This window comes from Saccopteryx leptura, chromosome 2, assembly GCF_036850995.1.
Source record: "Saccopteryx leptura isolate mSacLep1 chromosome 2, mSacLep1_pri_phased_curated, whole genome shotgun sequence".
NCBI classification, from domain to species: Eukaryota; Metazoa; Chordata; class Mammalia; order Chiroptera; family Emballonuridae; genus Saccopteryx; species Saccopteryx leptura.
Genome location: NC_089504.1, coordinates 239795250 through 239821759, shown reverse-complemented (window position 1 = coordinate 239821759; position 26510 = coordinate 239795250). Strand labels below are relative to the sequence as shown.

The 26510-nt window shown below is 49.1% G+C and overlaps 1 protein-coding gene across 1 annotated transcript in view; it reads right to left on the bottom strand.

Annotated features, from left to right (window-relative positions):
- Positions 1-26510, bottom strand: part of KSR2 (kinase suppressor of ras 2) — a 301392-nt gene that overhangs the window by 127617 nt on the left and 147265 nt on the right. The window contains exon 5 of the mRNA XM_066370811.1: positions 1481-1665. Within this exon, the coding sequence (XP_066226908.1) occupies positions 1481-1665 (185 nt within the window). The remainder of the gene's footprint in view (positions 1-1480; positions 1666-26510) is intronic.

Here is a 26510-nt window from a genome sequence, read left to right as displayed (position 1 = left end):
CAGACTGAGTTCACCATTCCACCACAGGCCAGCCGCCCAGTGGGGCTAAGGCAGAGCCTCTGGACCCAGTCTTGACAATGAACACACATGTTGGATGTTTGCTATGTGTGCAGTTTTCCAGGAAAGAATTAGTGGGTTTCATCAAATTCTTAAAGGGCCTATGGCCTCTCTAAGAAAAGTGGTTCAAGCTTTATGGAAAGAAGAGAACCCCAACATTTAGAGAAAGGCATCCTCCTGGATATTTGAGGGGTCTTGGTGATCCAATCATGCGTGACGAGGAGGCCATATATTCTGGAGTAGGAAGGAACCAGATTCAAATCCTGCCTCAACCACTCAATAGCTTTGTGACGTCAGGCAAGTTCTTTGATGCCTCTGAACCTCAGTTTTATCATCTATACAATAGGAATAATCCCTCTGTGCTCTGAGTCATTCCAAGAACAAAATGAGATCATGCACATGGATAAGCAAGTACTGGTGCTCAGTAAACACGACTCATCATTGCTCAGAGAAGCAAAGCACTATGGACACCCTACGGCTGTATCAAGGGCCTGGGGTTACTTCCTCCACATTCCAGCTGCCCCACCTCCTGAGTTCCCAGTCAATGAAACTGCTTGTCAGCCCTGGCCAGGTGGCTCAGTGGATAAAGCATCGTCCCAGCATGCTGATGTTGCTGGTTCGATCCCTGGTCAGGGCATGTACGAGAAGCAACCAATGAGTGCACAACCAAGTGGAACAAGGACTTGATACTTCTCTCTCTCAAATCAATGGAAAGCTTTTAAAAAGAAAGAAAGTTTTTGTCTTGGTGGGAGGACTGGGGGCTTTTCTCAGGGGCTCCCCTCTGGACAGGTCTGTGCCTGTTGGGCAACACCTGCCTCTGGGCAGAGAGGACTAAATGCCTTTTCAGACCTCAGCCCTGAATCACCAGAAAGTTCCATCTCCGCTCTACCTAATAACAACTCTGTCTACAGCAGAATCCGTGGGAAGAGAATGTAAGCCACCGCAGGCCACACTCAGCCCAGTGTCACCCCGAATACATCTTGGGGATGTAAAGGTTATACTGTGCTGACCTGCGCTAGGAGGGAAGGGTTGGATTGCAAAATATAATCACAGAAGCCTTACTGACCACAGAAAAAGCAAAAGCCTGTGACCAGGTAGCTGAGCCGCAGGAGTGAGAAAAGGCTGATGTTTCTTTCCCTGACTGCCCTGCGTGCTTGCTCCCCTGTCACCCCTACACACCTGCAGGACCAGTGACAACAGCCAGTCCACCGCTGGAGCGACCGTTAGACCCCCTTCTCTTGGAAACCAAAGAGGCAAGGAGTGTGGTGCAGGTCAGGTTGGGGGCAACGGGAGGGGCGCATATGGGGCGTGCCCAGCGAACATTTAGCAAGCAGACTCACCAAAGACAAAGAAAGGAGAGCGGACGCCTGGCAGAGAGTGCTGCCACCCGCCGGCCCGGCCAGCCCCCCGTGCGGCGACTTACTTGAGGAGAGGCTGGCCTCTGTGTGGACGGGAGGGGTGGAGGGCAGGAAAGGCCCATGTCCCACGAAGAAGGAGCGGAGGGAGCGCTCGGGCAGGAGTGGGGAGCGCTGCTGAGAAGGGATGTTCTCACAGCTGCCCACGCTGCTGTGGATCTTGAGGTTCAAGGGCTTGCTTTTCTTCTTGGCTCTGGGAGGGAGACACAGAGGAGAGGGCCATGTATCCACACCCACACAAAATGAGAGCAGGGAGACCCGATGTCCCTAGCATGGCACCCAACACCCACTCCCACCCTCACCCCCCTCGCACTGAGCTCCAGCCACGGCTCTGTGCAGTTTCTCACCTCGGACCCTTCATTCATGCTGTCCCTATCTGTCTTTTATCACTTGGCTCTGGTGTCCTCTCCTCCAGGAAGCCTTTCCTGATATCCCATCCCTCCCAGCCAGGGTTGAGTGCTCTTCCTCCAAGAAGCCTTCCCTGAAATTCCCTTTTTCATCCTAGCCTGGGTGGATTGTTGCCCCTCAATTCTCCTAAAATAGTCTAAATAGCTCTCTGTGGCTATACTTTACCATTTTCCCAAATTCTTTCTTTCAGGTTTTGTCTCCCAAGTGGACTGTGGGTCTTTGAGGGCAATGATTTGTATTGTTCATTTTTTTGTCCTTGGCGAGGAGCATAAAGCCTGGCACACAGTAGGTGCTCATTAAGTGCTGATTTAGTGACCGACGTGGATTAAGACTGACACTTATCACATTGCATCCTAACACTGTCTTCCACACTCAACTGTGGGCTCCCTGAGGACAGAAACCTGTGGTTTTCATTGTTGGAACTCTCGGCTCCTTGCTTACCATCAGTTAAACAGAATGAACCTCTCAAGCCAGTTTTGAGACATTCCCCAAAAAGCTTAGGTGATCAGTGTATGAGTTTGTTTTAAAACGGCATCCAAAAGGGCTCTTGCTCTTCTCTCCACCTCCCCACAACAGCCCCATTCAGGCTGGGAGTCGGGCGCCCTCTTGTGGCCAAAGTGAACTCTCTTTACAAATTTTCGGGGTACTGGCTGGAGAGCCTGGGAGGTGTAAGACGGAGGCCTCCCCCAACAGCAGCCTGGAAGTCGCCCTCTCCAGGACGCCTGCTGCTCATTGGCCTTACAGAGCTCAGGTGTGCCTGCAGAGTCGGCCCTTTCTTCAGGGAGACCGGGGCTGGGGTCCCAACCGTGACGTCAGGAAAGTAATCCCGCTTTTTTGTGCCTCAGTTTTCTCACCGGGACAATGAGAAAAATAACGGCACCTACCTATGAAGGCTATCACAACAACTCTCAGAGCTCACGCGCTTGGCACAGGGCTCCGCACAGAATGAGGGCCCGGGCTGCCTGGTATTAACATCACTGTAACCGGGTCAAATGTGGCAGCCACTGCATTGCACGCAATGACCTTGGGGAAGCCAGACGTCGTCGGAGCAGAGCTGTGCTTCTTTCACCTGAAACATCCAGCCACTCTCTCAGCTCACTCCCCGTGGCCAACAGTGAGGATGCCGTCGGACCCTCTAGCAATAAATGCCCTTGTCATCTTCAAAGCACAGATGGGGACCTTGAGGCACTGGGCAACCAAGTGAGGAGGCCAGATCGTTGCACAAAGAGAACCAAGCCCAACCCAGCACCAGTTTAACAGTAGCTCAGTGAGAGTCGATTTGCCTTACCAACTTTGTGGTCACAGATGGAGCAGAGAAGGGGTGCATGCAAATAAATGACAGATAGGTGGATAAAAAGATGGATGGGTGGATGGATGGATGGATGGATGGATGAATGGATGGATGGATGGATGGATGGATGGATGTAAGGATGGATGAATAGAGGTAAGAATGAATGTAAGGGAAGGAGGGAGGATGGACAGCTGGAAGGGAAGGAGGATGGCTGGATGAATAAATAGAAGGGATGAAAATGGAAGGACAGAGAGGATGGGAGGAAGGAACGAATGAAGGAAGAGAGGGAGGAAGATGACAGGATGAGAGAATGGAAGGACCAGTAGATGAAATAAAAGAAAATAAAAAGAGAGGGATAAAAGAAATAAGGAAGGACAGGAGGATGGATGGATGGATGGATGGATGGATGGATGGATGGATGGATGGATGGGTGAAAATGTCAAAGGATGGAAGAATGATGGATAGATGGAGAAATGGATGGATGCAATGAAGGAAGAGGGCACAGCGGGATGGAATATGGGTAGATGGGAGGATGGAAGAGAGGACAGGAAGAAGAGGAAGCAGGAGGAAGAACAGCTATTTGCTCAGGGGAGGTGGAAGGAATCCTATATCGCTTCCCACACACCAAGGAAGCCTCTGTGGACAGGATGTGGGCTTCACCTTCCTCATCTGCCCTCACTCACTCAGGCACGCTCAGAGAGGAAAACAGACACAAACAACTGCGTCTAATGGTTCTGACCGTGTACTAAGACCTAGTGACTATCTGGCCATCTCTCCTGAAGATGCAATTAAAAAGAATATCCTCTCCACAATCTTTGCCGGATATTAAATAGCTATTACATAAATGTCTTCTCTGGAAATGAGGCCAACTCTGCAGAAAGCTGGAAAATGAGGTGGCAGGAAACACTGGCGAGGGCAACACCATCCTTTGGGGCTGTATGTGCCCTGGGCGGACCGTGCTGCTTTCTGGATCAGTGGCATGGCTAGCTGTGCCCACAGCAGCCCCAGAGCCTGGCTCAGCTGAAGGCACAGCTCCACAGAAGGAAAAGACACCCAGCTCTATGCCTAGGAACACAAATTTGCTTTGCCAGGTACAGCAAAGGGCTATTTCAGCTTTCAGGATCTAGGAAAGTTCTTCCAACCTTCCTGAGGCCCAACTTGCATAGAATCTCCAAATAAGAAGATCCTGAAAATCCTCACCTCTTCTTCAAACTGGCTCACGGCTTTCCGTCACAGTCCCACCGTTCTGGTCCAAGCCACCATCCTCCCTCCCCTGAGCCACTGCTGCAGCTGCCTCTCAATCAGACCCTTGATCTCACCTTTTCTTCTCTGCTTTTGTTTATATTGACACGAAGTTCGCATAATATAAAATTAACTGCTTTAAAGTAAACTCGGTAGCATTAACTATTCACAATGTGCAAACTAAGTTCCACCATATTTTCCGCACCCCAAAGGAAGCTCTGTGCCCATCCAGCAGATCCTCTCCACCCCCCATCCCCCAGCCCCTGTGGTCCTGTCCCTGTAGATGTGCCTAGAATGCACAGCTCAAGTAAATGTGAACTTCTACATCTGGCGCTTCTCATAGAGCGTAACGCTTTTGAGGTTCATTCACGTTGTAACACCTGTCAAAACTTCATACCTTTTTATGGCTACGTAATCCTGCCCCATTTTAATTCTTTACAATGTGTTTTCCACTCAGCAGTCAAAGTGGAGTGTTGAAAAGTGTACATTATCTTATGTCATCCCACGGATTAAGAACTTCCAAAGGCTTCCTCCTGTTCTGGCCTCTGGGGCTCACAAGAGCCCCACAGAACCCTTAATGCCCACCCTCCAACTTCTCCTCTCTGACTCTAGCTACTGTGGTCATTTTTCTAGTCTTTGATCACACCAAGTTCTCACATATACCTCAGGGCCTTTGCACATGTTGTTCCCTCTCCCTAGAACACTATTCCCCATCCCGCCTGTTAGTGGAGACTTACTCAGCCTAGAGGAATCACTTACTTAGGGACGGAGGGCACAACCCTCAGAACTAGTTACACCTTCAGGTTACATGCGACCCTTGCACCCCCTGCTTTTTCCCACACAACCCAACCAGAATTGTGCATTCACTTAACTGAATGAATGCCTCCAATGGCCCATGACTGCCACACATGTGGGAAGGGCTTATATCCCCAACACTAACACAAAGCAAGTACCCCACAGCAGCAGAGACAAGACCAGAAGCCAGGTCAACAGATTCCCATCCAAGTCCACGTGCCACAACTCAAGCAAGGACAATGTGGCATCTTCCATCCTGGAGGGATCCTAAAAAAATGTGGCCCAGTTTCAATCTGTGAGCCAGGAGGCCTGAGACAACAGGCTCTTCTCTATTAATTCTCAATGACGGACTATTTGAGGACAGAGACACACCTTTTTGTCTTTTTCTAGTCCCTGGCCACCCCCACCCTAGGTGTTTAGCTGGCTCTGCACTCAGAAGGCTCTAGGTCAACACATGTTTATCAGCCCGCCCTGTAGCACCCTCATCTCAAACAACACCGAGGGAAGCTCCAAACTGCTGTTTTGCCTTTGCGCCATTTCCTATTGCAGAAGTTTGTTAGGCTTTGAGTTAAGCAGAGCCACCAGCTCACATGGCCTCTTTACCCTCAGCTTCCTTCAGTGTGAGGATGTGTCCCCTTGAACTCAAAAGCCATAACCCGGCCAAGTCCCTCGGCGTCTGATTAGCAGTGTCTGGTGTGTCTGGCCCGGCCAGTTGGAGGAAATGACAGGGCTGGAAACAGACAAGCTCCTCGCGGGTGTAGTTGGAAGACAGGCGTGAGCACACATTCCCGCACACCACCCTGTGCAGCAAAGCGCTAATCCACTAACCATTTCCCGAAACAGAAAAAGACGCCCGCTGGTCGGACACGTGGCCGAGTGAGCTGTCCCTCCTTCCCACACGGGGCATTTAAACCCTTTGCCGTTGGCCTGATCTGATGACCTAATAGGAGGCCTCCAGGACAGACCCTCTTTCAGAACCAAAGCATGGAACCGGTTCTTGGATGACAAGCGAGGGGCTGGGGTATATACGATCCTCAATGCAACTGTTCAGATTCTGGGAAAAGGGGTGGTTTGAAAAATCAGGGGCCTGCTAAGTCTAACCCTGGGAGGGTATTTAGTGAGAAGCCATTTTGCTCCTTGGCTACCAGGTGACAACTCCAATCTGTGTCTTGAGCACACCCCAAGCATGGCATTAATAAACCAAGGGCCCAGCAAGAAAGGGGCACGAATGACCACCAAGAAGCGTAAGCATGTGCTTACGGTGTCAGCTGTGTGTCCCTGGGTGTGGAGGAGTGAGCGATGCTTTCAGGTGACCCATGAATGACGTTGTGTTGTATGTATGTTAACAGTTAAAATGTGAAAAATAAGCTTTCATATTATCTGCATAGTTTCAAAGCCATAATTTCCTGGTATCCAGCTTTATATAAAATACACTAAAAAGAAGACCAAAAAGAGGAAGAGAAAGAGGAAAAGAAGAAGAGAGAGAAACAGAGGAAGAAGGAGCTGAGAAAGAAGAAAGGAAGAAGAAGAGGAAGAAGATATGTTGGTTGAAAAAATGATAAGTAACTTCAAGTATGGGTCCCCCCAGAATGCCTAAATTGAGTTGACAGTACCAACTGTCAGCAAGGTTACAGAGCAGCCAAGATTTTCATAACATTCCAGTGAAACTATAAACTGGTACAACCATTTTGAAAAACTACTTGACAGTTTCTACTAAATCTGATTGTGCCCTCTGATCCAACAATTTCACCCCTGGGTCAACCTCTCCCAAGAAAATGAGTGCCCACGCCCCCAGGCGACCTGCGTATGAAGGTTAATGGCAACACCACTCCTACGGGCAAATGCCAGGAGCACTCTCAAAGTCCACTGATAATACAATGGATCAATAAGTCACAGCGTACTCATACAACTGGCTACAGCATTGCAACAAAAAATCTCAAAGACACAGCACTGGGCAAAGGAAGCCAGCCGCAAAAGGGCATATACTGTATGCTTCCATTTCCATAACGATCAAGAACAAGCAAAATCCATCTATGGTGAGAGAGGCCAAAAGAGTGGTTCTGTCTGGGCAGTTATTGACTGAAAGGGGACCTAAGAATCCTTTGTGTGTGAAGGGGACAGCTGGACATGTCCATTGTCTATCTTGATTGGATGGTGATGACCTGGGTACATCATTATACAGAAATTCATCAAACTGTACACAAAAAGTGTGCACTTTACTTCTTAATAAAAGTTAAGCCTTACAAAAAGGTGGGTTGTTTTTTTTTTTTTAATAATAGTCAAACAGACACACAATCCAATTAAAAAGTGGGCAAAGAGCCCTGGCCAGTTGGCTCAGTGGTAGAGTGTCGGCCTGGCATGCTGGAGTCCCAGGTTCGATTCCCGGCCAGGGCACACAGGAGAAGTGCCCATCTGCTTCTCCACACCTCCCCCTCTCCTTCCTCTCTGTCTCTCTCTTCCCTCCCACAGCCAAGGCTCCACTGGAGCAAAGTTGGCCCGGGCGCTGAGGATAGCTCTGTGGCCTCTGCCTCAGGCGCTAGAATGGCTCTGATTGCAGCAGAGCAACACCCCAGAGGGTCAGAGCATCGCCCCCTGGTGGGCATGCCGGGTGGATCCCGGTCGGGCGCATGCGGCAGTCTGTCTGGCTGCCTCCCCATTTCCAACTTCGGAAAAATACAAAAAAAAAAAAAAAGTGGGCAAAGGACTTCAGTCAACATTGTCCAGAGAAAATACACAAATGGGAAACAAGCACAAGGAAAGGTAATCGCCATTAGTCATTAGAGAAATGCAAATCAAAGCCACAGGGAGATATCACTGCACACCCACTAGGAGGACTATAACTAAGAAATCCGGAAATAACAAGTGTTGGTGAGGATGTGCAAAGTCGGAACCCTTGCACACCGCTGGTGGGAATGTAAAATGGTGCAGCCACCATGGAAAACAGTCTGGTGGCTCCTCAATAAATTAAACGTGGAATTACTAGATGACCCAGCAATTCCACTCTTAGCCACTTACTCAAAAGAATCAAAAGCAGGTATTCAAACAAAAGGTGCACACAAAGTTTATAGCAGCACTGACTGACCAGGGAAGGGGCTTCCTGGCAGCAGGACGGGAGATGATGCCCAACTGGGGACGCACAGAGCCCTCTGGAAAGAACAGAACTTACAATGGGATTTTGAAAAGCATCCAGAAGACAGGCTCAGCAAGGGATGCTTGCTCAAAGTGCACCCTTCCTGCCCACAGCGCTCTTCCTAGGACATCCTCCAGGTTCTCACTGTCAGTGCCTCGGTCTTAAGGGAATCCCTGTCGCTCGACCCCTGCTAGATGGCTGTGGGTGTCTCACCCAGGTACAGCGAGAATCTCAAATTCAGGTGTGACCCAATAGAAACTGTTGCGCACCGGAAGAAAGTCACTCGTGCTCCTCATACCCCAACCGAGTGTGCAAAATGCAAGCCTTTTTTTTTCCTCTGCTGGTTTGAACTGGGCAGCTCTAGACAGATTCTTCTAGTCTTAGGGTTGGCAAACCATGGGAAAATCAACCCTGTGCCAACTCCAGTCCTCAGCCTGTTCTTGTAAATAAAGCTTTATTGGAACACAGCCATGCCCAGTCACTTACACTCTGTCTATAGCTTTGGCCTGACAACAGCTGAGTTAGTCGCAAGGCAGACAGCATGACTCACAAAGGCGAAAATATTTACCCTTTACCAAAAAAGTTGCCAGTTCCTCTTCCAGACTCCCTGTCCTCGGATGTTAAGAAAAAACAACCCAGAAAAGAGCCAAAGTCTTCTTTGGGATTTATTTTTCCCTATAGTGACAGCTTCTCTCTTGACCTTCCTGTGTCTAAATAATGAACCATCTGCCTCCCTCCCCGCAGTCCAGTCACAATGACCTGAATCGTCCGGGACTGGGCACTGGTATCATCCATCAGTGGTGCCCATGAAGCCCTTTTGCCTAAATGCATGCTGTTCTAGACGGTAGCCAGAGCCACATGTGGCCACTAAAACGTAAGTCAATTTAAGGAAAGTAAAATTTTTAATTCTGTTCATCAGACGCAATCACCGTGGCTTAAATGCTCAAAAGTCACATGTGGCTAGTGGTTACCGGATTGGACACAGCAGACACTGACACATTGCCATCATTGCTGAAACTTCTTTTGGACATCGCTGCTCCAAACAACCCCTGATCCCGGCACCGCAGGGGGAGGGGATACCCTGCTCCACCCTATCCCATCTCTCCCCCCTCCAAGTCTGATTTTGTACCTTCCCTCTCCCAACAGGAAGATCGACTTTGCTTCATGAAAGACTGAAAACAGCCAAACCGTGCCTCATAAGGAGCTCATCAATTAAATTATGGTAATTCCATTTGATGAAACTAAGTAGGTGTTTGGGAGACTCGGGATAGAGAGAACGCCCACGCTTATTATTAAGTGAAAGGAAGAAGGGGCCAAAAAACAATGTATACAGTCTGACCACAGTGGTGTCTTTAAAAGATACACAGTAACTCAAAAACCTTCACCCAGCAAATATCATCAGGACAATAAGGTGCTTGGAGTCCAGCAGTGAAAGAAGCAGACAAGAGCCAGGCTCTCGCCTGGGGGCTGGGATCCTGGTGAGCAATACACACAGATAAAATAATGAGGAAAGGCTGGTTGAATAATAAGAGCTCCATGGAGAATTAAAATCAGGAGATGTGCAGTGAGTGGGCTGTAGGGCCTCTCTGGGGACCGAGCATTTAGGCTGAGACCAGAATGACATGAAAAACTCCAGATCTGCAAAGATCTGGAGGGAGACGGAACCAGGCAGCAAGGCAAGGCTAACATTGGAGAGCCGAAGGCCAGGTCGGCGAGCGCTCGGCCAGGACCCCTGGGAGTCTGTTCTCGCCACTGGAAGGAGAGGGTTTGACTGAGGCGCAGCAGCGGTGGGAACCTGCCCGAGGGAGTTAAAAAGGAAAATGATAAAACCTGATTCAGTTCCTAAAAGTTCACTCCCTGCCCGAGGTGTAGCGAGCTGACTGTGCCAGGGGAATGAATGCAATTAGGGGATCAGGAGAAGAGGCCATCAGAGTCACCCCGACAAAAGAGGGTGGCGGCTTAGACCAAGGTCTGGGCAACGGAAGAGGAGCAGGGGTGGCACCTGGAACAGCTCTCTGAGGACCTGCGCGTGGCCCACTCTCTGTGAAGGTGACAGGGAGGGATATCAGCTCTCCTACGTGGGTGTGTCAGTCTTAGACAGCCGCACTCAAGGTGTATAAACATTTTCTGGAAAGGTAAAAATAATAAGCACAAGGCCATCCAGGGCAGGCAGGAGGGGGCCGTGGATTTCAGGAGTGGGTGCTTTGTTACTTTGGGACTCTTTTGTTGCCATTTGCACAAAAGAGTAACAGGAAGATTCTTTTATAATATTAAAACATTATTTTTGAATGGCAGACAGTATTTTTGCCTAAAATGTTTTCTCTTTATTTTATTAAAATACAAAAAAAAAAAAAACCCTAGAAAAGAGATGCAGACATGAAATAATGCGGTCAATCGTTATTTAATATTTCAATGACGTTTCATTTTCTTTTTCGACTTTTAAATGACAGATTAAATTTGAGAGGGATTTTTTTGTTTCCCAAACGGCTTCTAGCAGTCAGCTGGTAACTTGTACCTTAGATTTAGTCAATAGATATAAAGATATGGTTGTTCATAGATTCTTAGAAATTAAACATATATATGTTTAAGTATATATATATCTGTATATAAATTTATACATTATATACTTATATATAATTAAACATATTTACATGTAAGTATAGGTCATATACAAACATATATAAACATATGTACTTGAAAACATATCAAATATCTTAAGAATGGCTATATTGGTACTTGTTTTTTTTAAAGTTCAGCTTTGCTCAAAAGCAGATCAGGGCCCTGGCCGGTTGGCTCAGTGGTAGAGCATAGGCCTGGCGTGTGGAAGTCCTGGGTTCGATTCCCGGCCAGGGCACACAGGAGAAGCGCCCATCTGCTTCTCCACCCCTCCCCCTCTCCTTCCTCTCTATCTCTCTCTTCCCTCCTGCAGCCAAGGCTCCATTGGAGCAAAGTTGGCCTGGGCGCTGAGGATGGCTCCATGGCCTCCACCTCAGGTGCTAGAATGGCTCTGGCCACAACAGAGCAATGCCCCAGATGGGCAGAGCATCACCCCCTGATGGGCATGCCAGGTGGATCCTGGTCGTGTGCATACAGGAGTCTGTCTATCTCCCAGCTTCTAACTTTGGAAAAATACAATACAAAAAAAAAAGCAGAACAGACTTTCAACATCAAACTAATCTTTTCCTGTGGAGTCTAAAGAACACTATAAGCAAACAAACCAAAGAGAAACAGACTCATAGAGAATAGACTGATGGTTACCATGGAGGGGTGGGGCTGGGGGGCTGGGTGAAAAGGTGAAGGGACTGAGAAGCACAGACTGGCAGTTACAGAACAGCCACGGGGATGTCAGGTCCAGCACAGGGAATATGGTCAATTGGAATAACTGTGTATGGTGCCAGGTGGGCATTGGAAATATCAGAGGAGCACTTTGTAAAGTACATGACTGTCTAACCACTATGCTGTACACCCAAAACCAATACAGAATAATATTGAATGTCAACTCAATTGAAAAACTATTATTTTTTTAATTAAAAAAAAAAAAAAAACAGACCTTCTCCCAAGGCTTGATTTGGGGGGAAAAAAGCAAATTTTCTCTCTCTTTCTCTCTCTCTCTCTTTCCCTCTCATCCACTGAGATGCTGCTTCACTTGCAGGGCAAGAACCAGAGATGAAAAGGGAACAGGAAAGGGAAGATGTTCCAGCGCAGAGGTCGGCAATTATATTTTCTTTAAAAAGCTGGATAGTAAATATCTTTGCCTTTGCAAGTCATACGCTCTCTGTCTCTAAGACTCAACCTGGCTGCTACAGCACAAACCAGTCACAGCCAACAGTGAATGAATGGGCGGGCCTGTGTTCCCACAAACTGAATGGGCGGGGCTGTGTCCCCACAAACCACAAAAGTAGATGATGGGCCAAAAGCGGCCCTCACGTCACAGCTTGCCAAGCCCTGCCCTCACAGGGTCTATATTTCCCTGAAAGTAGGAAAATTGAAACAAACCACCCAAAGTAACCCTCCAAATCCTACTTCCTGTTGCTTAATTCACCCCAAGAGAGGCCACCCCTGCCACCTGGCATCCCCCCACCCTCATCCTGACCCCCATCTTCCTGGGGTAGGCTGGGTTCTGTCATAGCACCTCTGCATTTCTTGGAGCTCTGGCCACAGTTTTGGAGTACACACATGTTCTCCTAATTACTCGATGAATGTGGGCCTTGCCCACCCGTTTGGAAGTGCCAGGAGGGCAGGGATCGCATATGACTTGATTTTTGCGGGTCTGCAGTGCCCACCACAGAACCTGGCACATATGCAGTGAGGGCTCCATTACCCAAATGAGTCCACAGAAGCCCAAGTGCTGCCAATGCACCATCACATAAAAGCTGGTGGGCCCCTCACGGGAGCGAACTGGGGAGTGGGCAGACTCCAGCACACCCACTTTGTCCCAATACTATGGGAAGGGACTAGGCTGGCAACCCCCCCCCCCAACATTTATTCTAACAGGAGGTATCAGGACTGCTGACATCAACACCAAGACCCACCTGGCTGAGGTGGCAGAGGTTAGGCAGTGTGCTCAGGACATGTCTCATACAGGGTAGGAACAATTACAACCTCCAGTTAATGAAGGTAACTGGGGTTCTCAATAATTAAGTTCCCAAGATCACAACTCAATAAAGGCCCAGGCTGTGCTCACAGAGTTCACAGACTTCAAAGCCAGTTCTTAGTCGCTCTGTTAATTCCATTGTAAGAGCTCATCACATAGGTTCCCATTTCACAGCTGGGCCTGCACAGACCTGGAACTGTGAAGGCCATCAATTCCAAAGTAAGCTGGGGAGAATCTGTCTTCCATTTGCAAACTGGGCGTCTCGCCGGAAGGCTGGTCTCGGCCAGTTCTTGACCCTCACATAGATGATGCTGCCTCTGCCCCCATGGAATAATACAGAATCCACAGCCCCCTCTCCAGCCGAGCACCACTGCGCGGCCTGGCCCGGCCTCTGCCACCCCATCTGCGTCTACCCAGCCAGCCCACCTCAGCTCTTCCTGATCTGTGCCGGCATCCGGACGCGCTGATTTTCCTGCATCCCCATAATTAGCGACTAATCTTATTTTTTTTTGTTCCCCGACCCATAAATCAGTTACAGACCAAATATTTACACAGGCCATCACTTCCGACCGAACCCGGGCTCGTGACAGCCCTCATTATGACAAAGGATGGCTGATTTTGGGCAGAGATTTCACAGGCACGTGGTTGGATATTTTGTTTTAGGTTTCCTTTGCCATCTCCTTGCTCAGAAAAAAAAAAAAAAAAACAATTTCCAAGATGAACTGGCACAGAGGTCTGTTCTCACTGCCTCCCGGTGGCCACTGGGACACAGTAAGCCCAATAAACCCAGGCCTGGGCTGGCTCAGGCCCCTTCCCTTGGCCTCCCCCTTAGCAGGGAATCACTTGACTCACAAACATCCCCTACAATCAACAACCCTAAAGATGGTGGGGAAGGGGCCAGGGAGGGGAAACCAGGCGGCATCCTAACCCTCAGCCCAGGACACTCACCCCTTCTGGGGGTGGCTTGGCCTGAACAAGGGGACCCCAAGGGAAGCCAGGTATGGAGTTGGTAAGATCATGGGACGAGGACGCAGGAAGCCCTGCCATTACTGAGCGAGTCACCTTGGGTGATGAGGCTGGTTTCCCCTCCCGTCAAAAGCAGAGATTTGCTGAGTGGTCTCTGTCCCCTTCTGCTCGTGTATCTCGGTTTTACCTGTGACAGCTGCTGTCCACTGAGGCTCTACTATGTACCTGGCCTTGTGCTGAGCATTGTATAGGCAATCGCTCGCTCTGGTCTGGAAGATGGGCATTATTTTCTCCAGATGAGGAAACAGAGGGCCAGCAGCAGCTTACTGAAGTCTCACAGCGTCTAGAGGGCAGCGAGGATTTGAACTCAGTTTTCTCTGACCCCAACACTCTTCATCTTAAAAATATACTGCAGCTTCCCTAGGGCCTGGTTCTGCTCAGAACACTTTGGAAAGGAAGCATGCTAACCTGTGGGTTCTCATCACTACGACATCCCCCTGTAAATGCATCCAGGGTCAGCATCCTCAGCAAATGCAGAAATGACCACAAGCTCCGGTGGTGAGCCAGCAAAGGGCTTTCTCTCTGCAAGCTGGAAACATTTACTCAGGCCAACTGGGAGCATGTTGCCACCACGGACTACTTCACGGAAGCTTGCTTCACCTTGGGGGGCGGGGGGGGGGGGGTGAACTGAGAGTGAATCCTTCCAGACATGCCTAAAGAGGCAATATTTCAATCTGGTAATTCTACAAGAGACACACTGAAAGGTGTCCCTCACAGCCTGTGAGACGGAGAGTAACAGCCACCAGATGGAGAGCGCTTGGGAAGGACCCGGATGATACTGAGGCTAGCCGGGTGCCCGGGGCAGTCGCTGTACCTCAGCGGCTCTCAGTTTGCTTACTTGTAAAATGAGGGCTTAGCTCAGACCAACCTCAAAAGCTCTCCCGCCCTCCCTGTGATGCCTCACACTTCCCTCTAGACTTCTGGCATGACCTTGGGCAGGTCAGACTCTGAGAGGCTTTGAGGCTTCCAGTCCTCTTGTTTATACAATGGCATAACCTCTCCAGACCTTCCCTCTGCCCCCTGCGTCTGCGGGGGCAGATGAGTCAGCATTCGCTGAGCAGAGAGCACAGTAAAACTTCAGCCAGTGTGATCCCAGCGGTGTGGAATTTCCAATTAAGTCATTCGTGACTGTCCTACAGAGACTCTGAAAAGAACGTCTGAGACTTCTTTTCTCTGTGAGTTTGAAGAACTGTTGCCTGACATCAGTGTGGTTGTTTGTTTGTTTTTCAAACCAAGACCTTCAACCTTCTTGCAGCTTTTGCTTCCAGTGGTGACTCGTTATGATACAAACTGTATTCATTTGGAATCAAACAATATAGAGGGTGCGCCCCCTGGGAATGATAACTTACAATGCTCACCAGCAGGACCCACACATTTAAATAGCTTCGCCAGCGACCTACATTGTTGCTTTGCAGGGGACATTTGCTTGTGACCACCCAGTATTCACACACACACACACACACACACATACACAAACACACCCCACACCTTTGGTGAAATGTCTTTCCTCCTCTGTGTATAGTCTTATTGGGGATGTTCACAAAGAATGGATGCTGCCACCCCCCAAATCACCAGATGCCAAGTCCAGACCAACTGGAGTCTCTCTAGAAAAGATGAATTTTGAGTGGAGTGACACATGATGGGGAAAAAAATCTCTGAAGCTCAGTTTATCTACTGGTGCCCCCCCCCCCCACCGCCGCCGCCTAAAAAAATCCTATCAAGTCATTCCTGTGACACAGAGCCTCCAGACACCTTGGATTCTGTCCCTTTCCAAAATGTTTGTAAATCCAGAGTCATTCCAGAATCTTCCATGTAGTTTTATTGCTCATGAAGCCAGCTAGAGTTGGCTATTGCTGTTTGCAGCCAGAGACCCCTCATGCCCCCTCCAGACCACAAAAGTTGAATTTTCTTTAAAAAAAAAAAAAAGTCTAGAGCTCAATTTTTTTCTAAGCCAGGCTAATACTATACCCTCAACTCTAGAGTGTCTCAAATCCTTTGGTGGGAGGGCCCCAACAGCAATCTGCATTTTAACAAGCTCTTCAAAAATGCCTCCGCACCCCTGTTGGCCACGGCTCACTGTCCATTAGTGACACCTGCCTGGACTGTCACCAGCAGGGTCGGCACAGGCCAATGCTTTGGACAAAAATCACACCTGCTCAGGCTACACTCAAACCAGGCTGAGCGTTCAGGCCAGACCAGGCTCAGGGCACGCCAGAAGGAAGGAGGAAATGCATCACCCAAGGACACTCTCTGGGCAAACCACAGGGACGCAGCGGCACATGCCACAAAGTCCATCATCGTGGTGACGCTGAAGGCTCAGGCGTGGCCCCCACCCTCCCCATCGAGAAAGTTCATGGTGTTTATGTCAAAACCAAGGCACCGCAGGGGCAGCCCCACGCAATGGGTCTGCACAGAGCATGCAGGAAGAGTCAAGCAGAAGATGTCTGGATGGGGAAGTGTGTTTATAGAATACTCTGTGTCCATGCTGTAAAATACTACGGAGGCATTACAATGAATGAGGGGTCTCCAGAGCTGCGGTCAACAAATTTTTCCATAAAGGGCCAGATAGTCAATAGTACAGATCTCTCAGACCATGCAATCTCCAATACAACAGCTCCACTCTGCTACAGAATCACCAAAGCCACCATAGGCAATACATAAACACATGGGCGTGGCTGTGTCCCAATAAAACTTTATTTACAAAAACAGGCAGTGGGCTACCTTTGGCCTATAGGCCACAGTTTTCTGACCATTGATCTAAAATGTCAACTCTAATCAGACTGATGGTTGCCAGGTGGGAAGGGGCTCGGGGAGGGGTGGAAAGTTGAAGGGATTAAGAAGTACAGATTCGTAGTTACAAAATAGTCCCAGGGATGTCACGTACAGCACAGGGAATATAGTCAATAATAGTGTAATGACCGTGTGCGGTGCCAGGTGGGTGCCTGAGGTATGAAGGGGCCACTGTGTAAAGTATATGACCGTCTAACCACTATACTGTGCACCTGAAACTGATACAAAATAACACTGAATGTAAACCGTAATTGAAAAATAAAATAACAATAAAATAAAATAAGATACCAACTCCAGGAGGGTAGGATCGTGGCAATTTTGTTAACCACTAGATTCTGGCATCCAAGACACACCCTGCCATACAGCAGAAGTGCAAGAAACAGCTGTTGAAAGAATGAATAAAACCATAAAACCCTGCCTCTCTCTATTAACCTGGAAAATGAATATTTCAACTATTATCCTAAGCCCTTGACTCAAGCATGTACACAGGGCATGTGACTGTGTCACTCATTTAAATGCCTTGAGCTAATTGTTGCCAGCACACAGGTTAATTAAATGGCACTAATCATTAAAAAAAAAACTCAGTTCACATTTGCACATTATCACATCAAAGGGGTCTCACGCTGTGGCACTTTGCTGGCTCAGAAAAAAAGAGAAACAGGGCACCCAGAGATCTGTCCTCCAGTCCTGACAGGCACAAAAGCCGTCTGTGGTCATGCAGGTCCCCAGTTCCACAGGCAGGTGTGTCCATCTCCAAGGAAACTGCATCTATAAATGCCACATGGTGTTTTCCAACCACAGGCAAAAGGATTCGTATCCGGAGGAAAAGCTATAAACCTTCACTCCAAAATAGGGACAGGGCTTCTTGAGATGGGGGGACCTGAAATGGGCGGGCCATGCAGCCAAGGTGACTTGCTGCATGAGTCAGGGATGTATTTCTGAAGGGGTCCAAGGAGAGACGGGAAGCTGTGCAGCCGGGGGAGGTAAACTGTTGCACTTGGGGACACTCTCTTCTCTGATGCCCTGGAGTCGAGAGCAACTGGCATTTCAATTAGCAAACTGGTACGGTGAAAAAGAAAGACGGTGGCGGTGGACACAGTCATGGGCCCTCACCTTGCTCCGTAGGTACCTGGGGAACTGGATAAGAGGCTCCCTCCCCTCTCCCACCTGAATATGCAAACGCACCTGCCCTTCAGCATGCACATGAATTATGTAGCATGTTTGGCAGGTTGACAGAGACCGATGGCTGCCCACCAAAGGCCACACTGGGTGCAAACAGAGCCATTGTGTCAAGATGTTCCAAAAGGCCCCCTCCTGCCCCATTCGCCTCGGCACAGAATCCCTGTGCTGCGTGGCTGTCTCCATCACTGTCTACCGTGTCCGTCCCAGATCTCTCATGGATGCAGATGGCCGGAGGAAGGTAGGATATTTCACGGGCCAAGCCGTGAGCTGCAAACTAAATCACAGAGCAGGAGTAAAAATCAAACTAATAAGAAGTTTTACCTCCCCGTGCTGGGCACTGGGATAAACATTTCCCCAACTTTACCTCCAACCTGCAGAGGCCATATGGGAGGTGGAAGATTGTGTCCCCATTGTACAGAAGAGGAAACTGAGGCACAGAGAGTGGAAGCTGCTTGCCCAAAGGCCCACAGAGGTGGCATTCTACCCAGAGGCCTGGGCTCCTTCACCTCTGCAGGTTGTCACTGTCACCATCAGACAGGTGAGGCTCAACAGGAGAGATCACTAATGTGGAAAGTATGAAACAGAAAGACAAACTGATGAAAAAATGGATGAAAGACTTGAATTGACATTTCTCCAAAGATATATAAATGGCGACCCACAGGCACATGAAAAGATGCTCTGCATCATTAGTCACTAGTGAAATGCAATTTTTTTTTAAGTGAGAGGAGGGGAGTTATGAAACAGACTCCTGCATGCACACCGACCAGAATCCACCCGGCAACCCGTTGTGGCCAATGCTTGAATCAACCAAGCCATTCTTAGCGTCTGAGGCCAACACTTGGACCAAAGAGCTATCTTCAGCATCCAGGGCCAATGCTTGAACCAATCGAGCCCCTGGCTGTGGGAGGGGAAGAGGGAAAGAAAAGGAGAGGAAGGGGGAGAGAAGCAGATGGTCACTTCTCCTATGTGCCCTGATCAGGAATTGAACCCAGGACGTCTATGCACTGGACCAAAACTCTATGCACTGAGCCACCAGCCAGGGTCATGAAATGCAAATTAAAACCACAAGGAGATACTACTTCACATCCACTAGGGTAGCTGTGATAAAAAAAAAAATATGGAAAAGTGTTGATGAGGCTATGGAGATATAGGAACCCTCACACATCACAGGAAGAGAAAATAGTGCAGCAATGTGTGTGGCAGGGGGAATTGGTGCTTTTTCAGAAAGTCAAACAGAATTACCATATAAGCAAGTCACAAAAGGACACCTCTTGTAGGATTCCATTTATGTAAGGTACTTTAGATCATAAAAGTCACAGAGACAGAAAGGAGAATGGCAAGTGGCTGGCGGGGGGTGCGGGGAGAGAATTGGGGAGTTGGTGTTTAAGGGGAATAGAGTTTCAGTTTGGGAAGGCGGAGGAAGTTCTGGAGGTGGACAGGAGTGACGGCCAGCTGCAGAATCATGTGAAGGTGCTTCAGGCATTGAGCTGTACGCATAAAAATGGTTAAAAAGACAAAGTTGAAGTTACAGGTGTTTTAACACTGTTTAAAAAATGTGTTAGCAAGTGGATCATTTACCCTCTGATAGTGGCGAGGTAGAACGGGGAGGAGGGTCCTGTGGGGAAAGGGGGATGTGGAGGGGGAGAGAGAGACTTGGAGAGGTAACTGCTTTCCCTTAGGAGGACCAAAGGGAGGGCCAAGCCCCCCACAGGCCCCGGTGCCATTCCCAGGGAGAAGCACGCTGAGCTCAGGAGAGAGACAGCTGACAGCCAGCACTATGACAGAAGCCATCCACTGGCGAAGTCTGGGTCCCCTCCACCTTCTCCACAGCTGTTACACATCTTCTCTCGCTCTGTGCGCTCCACCTGCTCAGATCCAATTTAATTAGAGGTTCAGGGCTCCCCAAGTACCAAAAGCATGCCAAGTTTACGACCATTAGCAAAAGAGCTATAAAAACCAGCTCCGCCGAAGTACCGCCAAGTGCCGTCTGCCACCCTGGGGGGACCGCTGGGCTGCAGCCTGGGTTTCTTTGGGGTCCCACTCCACCCACGGTCGACACATTAACCATCAGAAAACCAGTGGATGGTGAACCCCGAGTCTGAGAGGACTGCTCAGAAGCACAACGCGCACAAACTTCTCGGAGCAACTGCGGCCAATACTCATCTTAGAAGAACCGGAGCCGTCCCTACGGCGAAGTTTCACGGCGAACGTCGGGGTGGGTGGGGGGGGGAACGCAGCTTGGAGTCAGACAAACCTGGACTCTGCTTCTCTGCACCGTGGACTTCCCTTCTGTAGGAAGGGGGGACTGATATCCTAGCGTGGTTGGAGGCGTTATCTCGAAGTCATTTGGGGTGTGGGCTCAGGAGCAGGCGTGGCATTCAGAGTCAGCCCTGCAGCCGACCAGCCTTTCAATTCCAGTGAGGCTGCCCAGTCTCTCTGGGAAGGAGACTGCACGGGGTAGACAGGGCCACTCCTAAAAGGACCCTTCTCGTGCCAGTCCTCCCTTAGCAAGTAGGTCAACTAATGAGAAATTCTGGGCATCCAAAGACAACTGGGACCTCCCCTTGCCACGTCCAGGTGATGTCAAGTAACCCCTAAGACTGTACACCTGAAACCTATATAATTGTATTGACCAACGTCACCCCAATAAATTCAATTTAAAAAAAAGAAACCCCTACGACACCAGACCTGGGAAGTCACCTCGCAGAGTCTCAGTCTCCACACCTGTAAAATGGGACTAACTGCAGTACTTGCCTCCCTGGGTCACTGGGACGGTTTCCTGAGATGACATGTGTCACCTCAGGTACACAGAATGTGCCATGACGTATGCACCAGGGTAGACAGATGAGGGGGCTCCAGCTGCCCCAGGCACCCAGGGGACTAGGCTGATGGATACTTCGACACAGCTTTAACCATTTTGCAAGGCCCCCAGGGTGGGGGAGGGGGGCAGCTCCACTGAGAAGCCCGCAGCACAGACAGCAAAAGGCGGCTCCCCTTCTCCTGCAGGGAGGGCACTGTCCAGCTCTCTCCTTAGGTGCCCACAGGCCTGGGCTCTTGATTTTTTAAGTGCAATTTGGTTTTATTGTAAAAGGAACCCACACAGTGTTAGAGTGCTAATATAGCCCAGAAAGGTACCTAATGAAAACTGAAAGGCCCCCTCTGGAGGGCTTCTAAGGGCTGGGGATGTTCGGGTTCTTAATCTGGGCACTGGTTACACGGGGATGTTTAGTTGATAAAACTCAAGGAGTTATATATATACTTACTAATGTGTATTTTTGTGTACATATGTTAGACTTTCGTGAAAAGATGTTTTTAAGTCCCTTGTTATGGGCTAAATTGTGTTCCTCCCACCCCAAAAAAACATTAAAGTCTCCAGGACCTCAGAATATGACTTTATCTGGAAATAGGGCCATTGAAGATGTAATCAGTTACATTTAGATGAGGTCACATTAGAGCAGGGTGGGTTCCTAACCCAACGTGATTTGTGTCCTTATAAAAAGGGGTCATTTGGGCCCAGACACACGTACAGGGCAGATGGTCTGAAGAGACACAGGGAGGAAACCATGTGAAGTTAAAAGCAGAGGTGTGGACGATGCCTCTACAAACCAAGGGACGCCAAGTGGGCCAGCTCACCACCAGCAGCTAAAGGAGAGCCCTGAGCAGAGCCTGCCTCCAGGCCTCAGAAGGAACCGGCCCTGCCAACACCATGACCTGGACTCCCAGCCTCCGAAGCAGGAGATTGATTTCGGTGGGTAAGCCACCCCAGTTGCAGTGCTGGGCTCTGGCATCCCTAGGAAACTAACACACCCCCTCCGTCCCTTCCGCTAATTCTCAACAACACTCTCAAGAGGTTCCCACTGTTCGTGGCTTCTTTTGCGCCTTCCCAGAGAATTGTTTTAATCGCTCCATCTGTCATCCCTTCCTAGCATTGTCCACAGCTCCGCTGCGGGTGGTCACACACCAGGATTCAAAGTTCCAGGCCCACTTCACAGTGTGGAGCCTGGTGGGGCCTTTGGGGCAGCCCCTGACTCACGCACACACATACCCACCCACCTGAGATCACAACCACTTCAATACAGGAGAGCAAAAAGGATATCACAAAGCAGTTCTCAAATACAAGCTTTCAAGATCCTCAGAAAGACCTTTTCTGACTGTAACACCCCCTACCCCTGCAAAACCTCCAGAAATCTCTTCTGTCATGTTCCTCCCTCTCATCCACCTTGGTTTTCTGCAATCACCACCTGACATCATACTACTTTGTATTTATCAGTCTCCTGTTCCTCTTCTGCCTGGACCCATCGCAGTCTTACTGGTTGCCTCAGGGCCTTTGCACATACTGTTCCCTTAGCCTGAAATGCTCTTTCTACAGAAATCCATACAGCTTGTCCCACCATTTCATTCAATTCTGGGCTCAAATGTGCCCTCCTAGAGTAGCCATCCCAACTGCCCCATCTGAAATAGGAGGTCTCCCCCCACACTCTCGACCTGCTTCCTTGGCTCTCGTTTCCTCTGTGCCAATTATCATGACCTGACGTATGCACATTTATTGGTCTCCGTGCCTCTTGTTCATCTCCCCTGCCAACATGAGGGCGGGGCCTCTGGATGCTCCCTTCTGCCTTCAACTCAGCATCTAAGATGGGGCACAGCATGTGCTAGACATCAACAAATACCTGTGCACAAACCTGCATCACTGCTTTTACGTAAAATGTCAGTAACAATCATCACGACCCTTTCACGGAGCGTTGCTGGTGCATCAGCTCAATTCTCCCGCCAGCCCAATCAAGGAGGTATTTTCATCCTCCCATGGAACAGACAGGGTACAGAATGACCATACAGCCCCAGGGTATGGGCCACAGTCACGTTAGATCCCAGAGCTGATGGGCTGAACCACCTGCCTCACTCCCTCTGCATGCCTCTTACATGTTCTGTGTGACTGTGCCCGTCACCAAGCACCTACCGCTTTGCCGCCCCAACTATGATCTGCATCACAGCAGAGAGATCCTTAATGAAATGCAACCAACAGCAAGCACCAAATTGCCTTTCCTGTCTATTTTTCCCTGCACAGGACTGGCCTGCTTGTTATAAAAAATAATAATAAGTCAGTGAAAAATAATGATGCCGCCCGGATGCCAGGGACGTATATGGAGACAGATCAAGCCAGCCCGCGCTTTAATTGGCTTCCTGCCACTGCGCGTACTTAACTTGGTGAGGACACTATTAACTACACTGAAGAAAGCATTTATTCACAAGAAAGCCACATAATGAGGGGATGCGTCAGTGTGGGAGCAAACGGCATCTCTCAGATAAGGGAGAATGGCTGAAACATCCTCTTACCGGGTTTTTGTACAACTCTCAACATGGGTGCCGTTGTGCGAGGCAAGAGTGAATAAATAATTCTAGGTGATAAAAAGGATCTTACGGTTTATCTCCTTTTGCTTTTCAATATCCCTGCCTTCACTGCTCCAGGATAAGCCCCCATCATCTCTTGCCGAGTGTTCAGGGGGAAAACCTCTTAGCTGCACCTGAATGCTCAGCAGTCCTCGCTCCACGCCACAGCAGAGAAAACTTTTTTAAAAGTTTAAAGCTGCTTACGCCACATCTTTGCTTGAAACCTTTCAGAGGCTTCCCACGGCTCATAAAATAAATATCAAATTCTTTACCATCACCTGTGTAGTGGGTAGAATGATACCCCCTCCCCAAAAGATATGTCCACTGGGGCTTGTCCATGTTGCCTTATTTGGAAAAAAGGTCCTCGTTGGTTTAAAGTTAGGAATCGTGAGGTGAAATAATCCCAGATTATCCAGCTGGGCCCTAAATCTAATGACAAGTGTCCTTGTAAGAGAAAGGCAGAGAAAGAGTTGGCACAGAAGAGAAGACACAGAGGGAAAGGCCAGGTGAAGATGGAGGTAGAGATTGGAGTGATGTGACCACAAGCCAAGGAACACCTGGAGCCACAAGAAGCTGGGAGAGGCAAAGAAGGATTCTCCCGTAGAGCCTTCAGAGGGGGCACAGCCCTGCTGACACCTTACTCCAATTTATGGCCTCCAGAACTGAAAGAATAAATTCCTATGATTTCCAGCCACCCCATTTGGGGTCATTTGTCACACAGCTCAGAAAATAAATGCAGCCTCCCAAGTCTTCATGTGATCTGACCCCTCTCACTTACTCTCTTTTCCACCAGACTGCCTTTCTTCATTCACTCAAATGCAACATGCTTCCCTGCCTACCCCAGGGCCTTTGCACATGTTGTTGCTTCTGTCTGCCCTCCAGTTAACTTCCACAACTTCAAATAGCAATTTAATCATACCTCTGCTGACAAAGCCTTTCCTGATATTAACCAAATCTGATTCTCCATCACAGACCCTCCCAATACTAGGCACTTCTTCTTGCTAGCCCTCGTCAGTTACCATCCCAAGTGTGTGTGATTCAATTATCTCTCTCATCAAAATCTGTATCCTTCACTTCTCTCCTCAGATCTATGCCCACAGTGCCCGCTATATAATAGACACAAGTATTTAATTATAAATGTTGAAGGGAGGGATAATTCAGAGAATCTCAACAACAGGTTCTATAATCGAATATCCAATAGACCCATCAAACTTAAGAGAAATACAAGGAGTCTCCAGGCAAGCAGTCAACTCAGCCTGACCCATTTTTCCAAAACCACATCCAAGTTTCCAGAAACCACTTCCAGAGCCCGTGGAGGGTATCAGACTAGGACTTCTTGTCTTCCAGACTCCTCAGTGTTGGCAGAACTCATTTCCTCATTAAGGGTCATTCTCATCCATTCCCCCACCAAACTGGAATACTCCCAGAGACCAAGACAAAGGCCCCACCCACTTGCAAGCAGAGATGCAGCAAAACTCCTGGAACTGATGGCCAGCACACTGTGGCCCTTTTAGAAGCTCCTTCCTGGCTTGGATGTTCAGCTGGAATGAGATCTTCCAGAGCTACAATATCGCACACACAGGGCCATTTTTCTATATTCAAAGCAAGATAACTAACTGACTGCAAAGGGGGTGGGGTGGGGGGGACCAGCCTGCTTCCCATGGCACTCAGAGAAACAGCGAGGAAAGGTTTCCAGCAGTAGACCTGCTTCCTTCGCAGTCTCTCCAAACTCCAGTTCCTCGGTCCCCTACCATAAGGCCACCTGGGAACAAAAGAGAATAGAAAAAAGCCGGGATCAAACCAGGGTCAGGGAGACAGGCAGGTGGATGCCTTCCGAGTAGGGCCAGGGCTCGAATCACAAAATCGACATCAGCCAGGGGCCAAATCTTGGGCAAGTTATTTAACCTCTCTTAGTCTCACTTTCTCATCTGCAGAGCAGGAATTAATGTGTCCGTTCAGCAAATACTTAGGGAGCCCCAACCATGTGCAGGGGAGGCCGAGGCTAGGATATAATGAGCAAGGTGCCTAGGGCAGAGAATTTAAGGCAGCCCTGATTCTTAGACACCTGCCCAACCCCAAAAGTGAGCAGCTCCTTAAATGCTGCTCCGCACACCCTCGCTTGCCCCTGGCGCTGGCACTAGATGCAGAGGGGCGGGCAGAGGGCGGGTGAGGCGGCATCCAGAACCTCACCAAGGCCATTCTGCTGCTGCAGAGTCTAAAAGCCAAAGGGGAGAAAACCTGCTTACGCTTCCTGATACTGATCCGCTGGCCAGGATGAAGACAGCAAAGAAATTGCACCTTGAAGTTCTTAAAAGGCAATTCCATCTCCCGCTGCAAAACCACTTGTATGTTCCAGGCTGGGCTGAATTTATCAAACACACACAGCTTACCCAGCAATCTTCCCAGAGAGCAGGATTAGAGGCCAAAGGAAATTAACACAAACAGACCCCATAAATATCGGTCTCTCCCAGACCTGCTCTGCTGGGGCATCTCCATCCTCCCGATCCGAATGCCACAGGCTCCGACCACACGGGGTCTAGACTGCCAGGACTGAAATGACCCCGCTCTGTGTGGTGGAAATAAAATGCGGTGGAATCAGTTCATCTCTTTACTTTGCAAAGAGACTGTGGAGAAAAAGGGCAAAACAACCCATTCCCACCACTGGGACACATAAACATAAACAGAAGGCATCTGGGGAAATTTCTGGGTAAAAGATCAATCTCATTTCAGAGCATTATTTGGTGTCTGCTCTGCCTCCTAGGGGGTTCCAGGAGAAGACCTGTAATTTTCTGTATTATCTGAATCCAAGGAGGGCATTTCGTGTCCAAGGACAGAGGGGATTCATAGTCATGCCTTTGTGGTGAATACTGCTGGAGCTGCAGCTGCCCCTGAAAGATCTTTCACATCTATGGTTTTCAGTGAGTGAAACATGGCTTCCCAAGTAACCACAGCCACTAGGAAACCCCCGCTGTCCCCTACCCACCACTGTCACCAGCCAAGCGGACAAGCAGAGAATCATGTTGCCAGGGTGGAAGGGGAAAGTGGTACTGGGTCAAGCCCAAAGAACCCGACTGCCAATGATCTCAGAGCAAGACTGATGTCATGGGCCACTGTAAAGATCTCATGAGATAATGTGCAGAGATCCCTCGGGGACTCCACGTGCACTCACATCAGCAGTTTAGTATTTTTGAG